Source organism: Aptenodytes forsteri, unplaced genomic scaffold, assembly GCF_000699145.1.
Source record: "Aptenodytes forsteri isolate BGI_AS27 unplaced genomic scaffold, ASM69914v1 Scaffold387, whole genome shotgun sequence".
Classification (NCBI taxonomy): domain Eukaryota; kingdom Metazoa; phylum Chordata; class Aves; order Sphenisciformes; family Spheniscidae; genus Aptenodytes; species Aptenodytes forsteri.
The window spans coordinates 64,433-75,741 of NW_008795368.1; the positions used below are offsets into that span (position 1 = coordinate 64,433).

The following is an 11,309-nucleotide window of genomic DNA, read 5'->3' on the forward strand; positions in this document are numbered from 1 at the left end:
CCAATACGGACCCCTGCGGGACACCATTCGTCACCAGTCTCCATCTGGACATTGAGCCATTGACCACTACCCTCTGGATGCAACCATCCAACCAATTCCTCATCCACCGAACAGTCCATCCATCAAATCCGTACCTCTCCAGTTTAGAGAGAAGGATGGATGTTGTGGCCATGTCAAAGGCCTTACAGAACCAGATGCACCAGTCCTTTAATCATCTGTGTGGCCCTGTGCTGGACTCTTTCGTGTACTGAGGACCCAGAACTGGACACAGTATTCTAGAGGTGGCTTTATCAGTTCTGAGTAGAGGATCACCTCCCTCGACTTGCTGGCAACACTCTTCCTAATGCAGCCCGGGATATTGTTTGCCTTTTTTGCCTCAAGGGTGTACTGCCAGCTTGTGGCCAGCTTATTGTCCACCAGGATCCCCAGGTCCTCCTCTGCAGAGCTACTTTCCAGCCAGTTGGTCCCCAGCATGTACTGGTGCCTGAGGTTACTCCTCCCCCGATGCAGGACTTTGCATTTCCTCTTGCTGAACTTCATGAGATTCCTCTCTGCCCAGTTCTCCAACTTGTCCAGGTCCCTCTGAATGGCAACACAACTATCTGGTGCATCAGTCACTCCTTCCAGTACCATCCCTGAACTTGCTGAGGGTGCATTCTGTTCCATTTTCCAGGCCATTAATGAAGATGTTGAACAGTATTGGCCCCACTATTAACAGACTAACCACAACAGAAATCAGAGCTGCTACATCATCAAAATCAAGAAAACCCAGCAAGACTCATTTTATGCTGTCAGGCCTTCTATGCAGAGATTATGTTAATTAACTAATTTCTCTTGTATTTTCAGGAATAGATACACAAAACTAACATGCCCAGTGACTCACTGCTGGTTGTCAAGGTGTCTGTCCTGTCCTTTCTTCAAATCAGTACACGGAAGCCTGTGATGGCCATTGGTTCCTCTCACAAGAGGTCTTCCTGCAGCACTCAGATCTTGCCAGTGCCAACATCACCCAATATGCAAAAAATGTAATTCACTGCAATGATTAATCCCAACCTTCTTACTCCAGGCCCCTAAAATATCCTCTCTGGAGATATTCCAATGCACTCAATCTGCCTATTCTTCAGAGGCTATTAATCATAGGTAATCTTTGTTTCAAGGGAATTCAATTTTCTTCTATTTAACTAATTCTGTACAATGAGAATATTTCATTTAATAAACTTGGTATTATAGTTGTATATTGGTAGTTGTATATTTTTCAAAAAGGAATAGCTTAGGGGATTTCATTTTTTTCCTTTGTTCTGTGACAAGGGATACCTGACCATGTAATCAATCATATTTGCTACAAGACATGAACAATTTGCCATACTGGTCTCAAATTTGTCTTTGGTGAATTTTAGCAAGTACTGTTTTTTCCCCAACATTTACCTTAATCAAGCTCCCTGAAAAAAGGAAAGTAAAATTGATTTATATAGAATTCTAGCTTTTTATTTATAGGTACAAATCTATGGGACTAGATGGAACAGTCATAATGCTATGGTCTCTGCATTAAGCAGGTTATTTCAGCAGATAACTACACTGCCTATTGCTGTAAATTGCTCCACACTGGAATGTCAGAGAATAAATACTGGAACTGGTATCCTGCTGTAAGTTAATGTGAGGTTTCCTAAAAAGCTGCAGATGACAGCAAGCATTACATGTACCCAATAAGATCCTCTCATTTCTCTAAGACCCATGGAGTTGATGTCACTAGTGCTGCAGAAATCCTCAAAACTGTCCATGGCATTGCAATAGGAGTTGGTAATAGCAGTTACTTTTTGCTGCAGAAACAGCAACAGAGCAAATTTCAATGACAGTTTCTTTGTCCAGCATACGTAGACCTGAAAGCAATGAACCGGTCAGGGATGAACTGAGACTAGAAATCAAAAAGCACAAAGAAGGCATTGTGCCTCAGAGGAGTAACAGAAGGAGATAACAATACAGAGGTAGCAGAGCAGACCTAAGTAACATCGCGGTTGCAGACAATAGCATACAGATAGATGATACAGAGGCAAAGGTCAAGAACCCCTTCATGAAATGCTGCTAGCACTTCCTCTGCTAACTGGAGAGAAATCTGCTCAAGTCCTTCACTGCTGCTTGGACTTCACTGGCTGCAAACCAAGAATGGAGGGAGTGCTGGAAGGGAAAAGGGGAGAGGGGAAGTGGAGAGGAATCAAGGGAACGTTTGATCACTGGATGTTTATGTCGGTGGTTGCAGAACCTTCAATTCTTGCTCAAGACATTTCTGGGTTGGATGGCTCTCATGGATATATCGTTGAATTTTTGCTACTGTGTTTTCTGGAAACCGTCAGGGAATTCCTTCTTCCCTCCAAGGTTTTCTTTCTTTTACGTGCAAAAGCAGTGCTTGCAAGCAGGTAACTACTAAAAAAATCAGTATTATTGTGAGCTACACTTGTAACATTCAGATTGCATTAAGCTTATCTAAATTAGTGTTGGCACAGTCCCCATCCTTCCACTTGCCTTCAGCTGTGCATTTCCACATCCTCTCTTGTGCTGCACTGGCACTTATCTAATCTTCTGGGGAGCTGGATTGAAAAAATAACCTGGCTGAAAACTAAGCCAACTAAAAAAAATTGAACAGCATCTGACAGTTGTTCCCCAAAACTTGCTTCATGCTGGGGGTCAAACAAGCACTAGTGTCGGCCCAAAGGAAGCAGCAGAAACGCATGGCAAAGAAAATGGGCAGTACTTTGCAACACCCAAGTAGGTAGGCTCACACTGGAGTGGAATCATCCTCGATTCAGTATCGCTGAGAAAGGAGATGACAAATGGGGGAAAAGGTAGCTCCAAAGCTATTCCCTCACTTTTACCTCATCAGCAGTGAAACCTGTCACTCACGAGCAGCTTTAGGATTACCAAAGAGATGTATCAAAGAGACTGGTACTACCTATTTTTGTCCACAAGTCAGTCATTACTCCCAAACAGAAGGACAGTTACAGATACTCTGTTCCTCCCCAAAGACCTTCCTAATGCCTCTCCCACAACTTTCATTGGTGGAAAACATGTTTTAAGCTACTAAAAGTCTTCATTACTTTAGCTTAAGTAACAGCCCTTATAGATTCTCTGCCATGGTGATGTCTTTCCTACTTCACTGTTACTGCTATGCTTCTAGCCCTGTGCCCTGCAAGCTTAATAACTGTAGTTCCTACCCAAAAAGCAGAAGATAAAGGTTAGCTCTTAAGCTGTTTTCACCTAATGTGCTCAGTGCCAGTTTCAACAACTATGTGTCTGCTTTTTAAAATGAAAGAACCAGGTATTTTTCAGTAAAATATTCTCCAATGCTAATTAAATTAAATTATATTTTATATACATTCAGTTGTAAAAATACACTAACCTTTTCTTCTGAATCTTTCTGAAATCCATTCAATTTGATATCTAAATTCAGGAGAGTAAACAAACATTTCAGTTATACTTTCCACTTCTTAAAGTTCTCATAATCTCTAATAAAATGGCCTCACTTCCTGATTAAGGCTGAAGTTTCAAACATTAAAAATTACTATAGTCATGTTCCTTAAGTGGAACTGACACTGAGGTTTCTAGTAAGGCTCTGTTAGTCACCAAATTATATTCCAGGGCTATTTTGTCACATTTCTTCACTGTGGTTCAGAGGCCTGTGTTTCCAAAGACTACCAGCAGACGAATTGCTGCCCATTCCACAGGATGAGACCTATCCCCTGCCCTCTGTAATTACAATGCAATTAGACAATACAGCTAAAACAATCCAATAATTTACTGCCTCTGAAAAGGGCTGGTCCCAACCCCCCTACTCCCATTACCGTGTTTTGACATTCACGTGACTCCCTGGGAATTTCCTAATCAGAAATAAAGTGAATGGTTTTCTACTGGGTTAGCAAAATTAGTTCAAACAGGGAGACAGCAAAACAGATGGGGCAGTCCTGCACTGCTGTGAGGACAGAGGAATGGAAGTACTACTGAAGTAGCAGCACGTGACAGACAGATCTGGGGAATGCCCAGTAGCATTTTTGTTTCTCCTTTCTTAAAGATGCCTTTGATTCTTGGATATGTTAGTAAGAAGCATGTAAGAACCCTCAATGACTGTTACATCCATGCTTACCTTACACACCCATATAGCACTTGAGTACCAAGTAACCTGTAACTTTTGTCAGAAAATTCCACAGCAATGAAATAATTTTAAGCTGGAAATATACCACTGGCTTGGGAAAACAGTTATTTCTTCAAACAATCCTAACAGAATACTTACAAAAACATAACTTGTAATCCAAGACAACTATGAAAACTAAACTGTTGTAAAGGCCACATATAGTCAGATTCTAAAGAAACCTACATGGATACTCATCTTCAGCTTCTCAAATGATTTTGCCACAGCTAGAGCAACTTTCAGTTTTGTACAAAATACAACATACCTACAGAATTATTTTGCTGTCCCTCTACTGCAGCATTTAGTGAAAAAACAGGCTTAGAAATATTTTCAGTAAGTGATGGACACTGAATCCAACCCCTAGAATTAAATAATACAATAAAAAGTTCTTATTCAGAAAGAATTGTAATCTGCTCAGCTTAAGAAAATTTCTACAGTACTTTTAGTTTATTTATGCAGTTTTGTACTTACATTTATGTAAACAACTGCAGCTATTTTAGAGGCATACTTCTCTTTACAAGGACATGCAGTAACTAAGACTTCCAGATTTCCTAAGTGGAGATAGCTATGTTTGTACATTCATTCCCTAAGTGGAAAAATGGTCTTTCCTATTTTTTATTACTTCTTTTTGTATTTCTATTATAAATCCATCTTCTACTGAAATCCTTCCATAGCTTCTAAGAACAAAAGGTCTAATATTATTTATTACAAATTTTTGTTTATCTGTCTAATGGTTTTCCCTGAGTAGTTTACTGTCATTCCTGTAGCTTATGCCCTTATACCATGAAAGGTAATATCATCAATAAAAACAAATACAGGTAGTTTGACCCATACTGGACACAGAATTACTGCTGACATAAATATAGATCCTTCACTAAGCAAACAAGAAAACTGCTTCACAATAGAACACTGACAATAAAATAACATACAAATGGAGGTATAACAGAATTGTTTAATTACAGTATGCCTGACTGGAATTCCTGTGTGATGTATTATACTCACTGCAGTAGAGACTGAGACTGGTCAGATGCATACGGCTCTCGAGGTATCTGAATGGAAAAAAAAAAATTAACAAGTTAGTTAATGAAGTACCTCATTATTTATTTTCTCAGCTTTATTACATGCTTATCTTCTTCCTTCTGTAACTGAGTTGGGAAACAGAATTTTTAGATCTGATCTTTACATACATTACTAATAAGATATAAAAGCCATTCCACTTAAATCTTTTTCATTTGTGCTATTTGAGAAAAATGTTGAAAAATAAACCAAAACTATGAAAGACAATACTCACCCAGAAGGAAAACATACCTAGGCAAGTAAGATATGATTGTTTTATACTTCAGGTGTTTTATACATCAAAAGACCAAAACACGAGGTATTTTTATTTCAACTCCCAGTTTTAATCTTTTTTTGTGACAATTCCCTCTTTTCATTAAATAAGACAGGGTGCTTTTCCAGAGACTGTGGAGTTTAGTATACAACTCTCAACATCCCTGGAAAAGGCAGAATTAAGGAACTTAGCACAAGACATGCACATCAGCAAGCTCTGAGTGGCAAGGCTCCCACATGCAGACACAGGAAAGGGCATGTGGGTAAGGAAAGAGCTAATGTCAGAGCAGGAGCCGAATTCAAACTCTTTAGTAAAAGGAGCTTGGATCCGCTTTTTGTGCCTCTGACTGTACATAAGGGAGAGATCTCCTCTAGTATGGAAAAAGGAGCCTTTATTTAAAGTCTAAGGCAACCTAGGAATGATTAAGATAAGCAAGTGAACTGCAGAACAGTTCTCTTCCAGATGAGCTGAAAACTGGGGATTACTAGTGGATTATCGGCATACTGGCTGAAATTTTAAATAAATCATTGACATACAGTGGAGAATATTCACAGCACTAGTGAAACTCTGGGAAAGAACATCTTGGTGTGGACACCAAGTGATGACTTACTTGGCTTGCACAAGGTATTAGCAACACAGTAAGAACAACCATTTTAGCAATGACCTGAAGAGCAATGGGTGGAGACTGCCCAGTAGGAAGGACTGCTAAAAGGCTCCCTGGAACAGAACAGATTCTTTAGAAACAGTTTGTGCAACAATTATTGACTGATGTAGTTCCAAAATATGGCAATGGGATAGTTGGCAGAAAGTTATTGACTTTGCTAAATACACCCTTTGTATGAATCAGCCTGGGTATTTACACAGAACGTTATCCAGAGACCAAGCGAGGTCAGGAGGATAGCAGAACAACTACTAAACCTCTTTGGCTAACATTGCTCAGACAGACGCTTAAAGCTCAATGAACTACCGTTACATCTCAGAAGAAGGAGGAGCTATTCTGCCTGCTAAAAAATTAGGTTCCAAGCAAAATCAGTGTATTGCTGATTGGTTGAGAGGTCTTCTCAAATCATATGAATATATAGTATTTGTGGCCACTGACTGCAAGTACTGGGAACAGCCTTTTGTCCAGCTCTCCTGCTTTTTTAAGGAAATTCCTGCAAAACTCAACTAATTTTTCTCATTTGAGCACTTATTTATACAGCCAACTATCTGAGGGGACTCTGGATGCGTTCCAAAAGAAGTCTAATGCTTAAAAGCTGTTAAGTGCCTCCTAACAACTTTAGGTGCAGTTCACCAAACTAGGCAAGAAAAAAAAGCCTGGAAAAGGTGAAAGCACTAACTTACAATCACGAGGACTGCCTGAACAAGCCATGGAACAGGGTGTTAATAGATAATGGAAGCAACTCGACTTGTCAGTTGGAAAGAACTCAAATCCTACAAAATCCGTCTGTATATCTACTGCATCTCTGGTGGAAGAAAAGTCTTTCTTATAATCTCTTATGCGGTAGAATCAAAGATAGAACTGCATATCCCAAGCCTCCCTGAACCCACCTGAAGTACAAAGAAAGCCAAGACTCTTTCGAACAACTGGAACAGGTGTTACATTTTCTGAAAAAAATCACAGCCACTCCAGGCTGCACAACCCTCATATCACATTGCATCAAGATGCTGTATTCATATAATATCATTTCTGAGGACACAGTAGAAGGACAGCTTCTGTGTAACCACATTCCATGTTGGCTCTCAGAGTGGTTGAAGAGCCATACTGGTGCAGTCTACACATGCAAGTATCAAGGATGACAGGGCAATACTGTTCCTTACAGCATTCAGTAAAGATTTAAATTTTATACTCTCCCCGTGCTGTGCATGACCGAGCTGCCAGTGGCATGCTATATAGGTCTCACAAAAGAAATAATAGTGAGAGTTACCCGAACTATTTGGTGAAAAGTACTAGGTTTCTTCGCTTTTCTGACTTTTCCTTTTGTGGACAGGGGATTTGTCCTTAGACTTGGAAGAATCCCTACTGGCTACTCTGGTGAGAGCCATGAAGCCCAAGACTTTGGTTAGGCAGCATAGTCAGATCAGCTCCCAGAGGAGAAAGGGAGAGAGTACATGGGCACTTCCCTCATTCCCTCTATCCTTAGAAAACTGTGATAAACTTCAGTCAAGACAACCCTGGGACACATAAGTAGCAAAATAAACTTATGGAGAAAAGCCTTTGAAATAACAGCATCTTTTCGATTTTGTTCACTGTTTCCCACACTGTCAGTTGAGACAAATGTATTCGCAGTTCTGTAATGCTCTGTAAAAACATTCACTTCAGTAGTTGGAGTGTCTTTTTTCAATGTAGTTTTTGTCATCTAGGAAGCAGTTTAGTTCTTTTAAAAAACCCACTTATACTGGAGTAAGGATACATAGTGTTCTTTGGAGTGGTGAATCCACAGCGCCAAAGACAGTGTAACAGTCACAGGTTTTAAAACAGTCTCAGCTAAAGAGTAGAAACCTATTTGTTTCTAATAGTTTCATGAGCATGTCATATGCAGGTGGAAAGCTGATTGCTCAATTGATCAATCAGAAGTTGAGGGGCTAGCTACCAACTGTGGCAAATATATTAAAAGGTAGGCTAATTAGTAGATTAGGTAATGCAGAATTATCCATAGAGTAGCATAATTACCCCATCATCATGCAAGCAGACATTTTACTCTGCATTTCAGATTATTATCTCTTTTCTTTTTGAAAGAAACAATTGTCCAATTGTTGAATCACAGCTAATCTCATAATAAGTAACCGAGGGTGTGTTCTGGCATGGTTAACCCAGATGGTTATCTTTCAGCTCCTGAAGGGAACACACCAGGAAGACTGTGCTCTACAACTTCTTCATCTTTGTCATGGGCTTGCTTCTCAAATTTGAAAGGTTATACCCTCATGAAATACTAGGGAAGAGACTTTGATACATTCCTGGAGATAATGTGCTATACACGTGACAACTGTCTTGCCATAAAATTCATTTCAGCTGCAAGCCACCAGGCTCTTTTGCACATAAAGAATGGGAAGCCCAGTGAGTTAATTGATAATTAATAGTTAAATATGTGTAGCAGGAAACATATCATTTCTATACCTACTGGATATTTCTGTTCTTCCTTCTTACTATATGTATGATCATATAATTTCTGTATAAAACAGATTTCTGGAGAGGGAGCTGCTGGGAAAAAAAAAAAAAAACAACAGAAGAAAAATACAGTAATTAAAGGAAGTTTTGATTGCCTTAATTTCTACATAACTTTCCATTACTCCATAAATTTCTACATAAATTTCTACATAACTCAGTAATTGAAGTCTATGTATCAAAACTGCTGATATGCAACAGACTTAAATGGTTAAACAGTCTACCTAACTAGATTTTGAAACTACAATATAGGAGAGGTCAGAAATGAAGAAAACCAGCTAGGGGGAAAATTTATTTCACTTAGTGTTCTAGAACCCTCCCTGAGTTCGTATTGGAGATTAACTCTTTCCTCTTATTTTTTAAACTAACAACTGCAATTTTGGTAAGCTGCCTGATCCATTTGACTAAAAATATTTGTACTCCTATATGGCATACTTTCTTTAATGACTATGCAAAGGAAGAACTTCTCTCCGGAAAAAAAAGAGAAACCCGTAAGGTTGGACCCTTAGGTTTCAAAACTGAAATGTTGTTACTGACATTAATAAAACACCCATCAAATTAATGTTTATGTTATGTATCTCATCACCAAATTGCTACCATACAAGTATGCACAAATACATGAATAATGAAATACTAATTTGAACTTACTGAATATAAAATGCCGCAGGCAGAATGCTAAAAACATAATAAACTATTACATTTACAGAGACAAAAAAACCCCACCCAACCCTGAGACAAATCCCTACTCCACAACCTGAACAATGAGTTAAATAAACATGCCTTAAACCATGTATGTTTAATGTTGCCAGGTTTTAATTCCAGTGGATAACCACAGGTAAGTCCAAAATGGGACGATGCTTCCTTCCTCAGACAAAACTACTGAGCAACTATGAAAGGCTCAGCATCAGGAAATCACAGCCATAGGAAAAGTTTCTGCAGATTTCAATGGGCTGTAGATAAGATTTCTATTAACTCAGACCAGGTTGATTAAAAAAATGATAGCCCACTCAGGTCTTCAAATTGGCAAAAATACAAACAAACAAAACTCTGGAATAACACTAAGAACACCTTGTGTCACTTAAAGAATAGGCGTCTCTGTATTGCTGGAATAAAACATACAGGATGCAAGTCAAATGGATTATATAAAAATGCCAAGGAGGTATCAGTAAAAGTACTATGTAACTACAACATGCTTGCTCACGCAACCTGCTCTAAGAGAGTTATTAGGGAAGATTTTAAGGCATTTAAATGAGCATGCATGCATTTATGTTTAAAGTAACTTAATAATACACTTAAAATAATGCACTTAAATATCCCTACGCAAATTTTGTATGTTAAATTTAAAAAGAATGGATATAGTAACAATGTTTACCTTTTTTAAAATCATAAATGTAACTATAGTTACATATGACTATTATATGTATAGATTCTATTTATATGACTATTAAATGTTTAGATACCATTTATTTTATTCTACTCAAACACAATACACATACCTAAATAAAAAGGATATCCCTATATATAGTTCAAACACTTCCCAAGCCAGGCATTCTCAGTTATAGTACATAGGAAGAAAGGAGAAATTAAGAGCAAACCTATTTTTCAAATATTAAAAATGTGCTGAACATTCTTCTAAAATACAAGCTAAAACTATGGATATAAGAGACCACATACAGTTCATAAGAATGAACTTCATGCAATACTTAAGTTTAAATAACATGGACTCAGGCAACATCCACAACAGTTCATAGAAAAAAACAACACAGACTGAAACGAGAATCTGTCCTACCTTCATTAATTCTTATTTCAGTTGTTAAAGCCATGTCCTTATCAAGAAAAAGCAACCTTTGCAAAATAAAAAAAAAAGGCCGTTAAACAGTTGTATGCTCTGCCTTTCAGTCCTCAAAGGGCAGTTGAGGGCAGCTGAGGGCACCCATCTCAGCCTCCGCTGTCAGGACACTGCTAACCGCACGCTGGGTGTAGACACCTCTAACGCCAACACCAACGGTAAAGGACCCCCAAACTGTGAGGATATACCTGATACTTTGCATAGAAAACTTTAGGTAGGAAGGTGCATCACCACTTTACGTATTTCCAAGCAATACTGGGCCACAAAGCCAGTACAAAGAAGTGCAGCTGCTTTGTAGTTTCAATTCTTTGCCATGTCTTAAAGGATACAAGAGATGTCATGAAAATGGTGCCAAGTTAAACTTGTGGAGAAATAACATCATCAGCAATCGTATTTAATAGTGTTTTATTTTATCTGAATTGGGTTCTGGTACGTTTCAGTTCCACTGACTAAAATGTTATTCAGGAGGGTCTGGGGGCAGAAACTTGGAGGCCCACAAGGTGTGTGTAAAATAAATAGGGCCATTTGCAGAGTTGAGAACTATTGAGTCTAAGGGCATACAAAACTGGTCTGAAGGAGGGGGCGAGGTGGGGGAGGGTGATAAAAAGACAAAAATCCTAAAAATACACATTTATTAAATAATCGAGAAGAGCTGTTTTGCACTCCGGGATGTCAGATGTAGGAAGGGATGGTTCTCGTGTGTGGCTGGTGTTTTCCTGAGATCAAACCCAGAGCTGAGGAGGCCGGGGACAGCGGCCCGCCTCTTCCCAGGGAGACCCGGGAGCGG

At 38.9% G+C, this 11,309-nt stretch overlaps 1 protein-coding gene across 1 annotated transcript in view; it reads right to left on the reverse strand.

Moving 5' to 3' along the window:
- Positions 1–11,309, reverse strand: part of ANKRD31 (ankyrin repeat domain 31) — a 76,202-nt gene that overhangs the window by 61,680 nt on the left and 3,213 nt on the right. Inside the window, exons 2-5 of the mRNA XM_019472351.1 lie at positions 6,118–6,224; positions 5,180–5,226; positions 4,443–4,537; positions 3,386–3,432 (exon numbers count right to left, since the gene is read on the reverse strand). Of these exons, the coding sequence (XP_019327896.1) occupies positions 3,386–3,432; positions 4,443–4,537; positions 5,180–5,226; positions 6,118–6,224 (296 nt within the window). The remainder of the gene's footprint in view (positions 1–3,385; positions 3,433–4,442; positions 4,538–5,179; positions 5,227–6,117; positions 6,225–11,309) is intronic.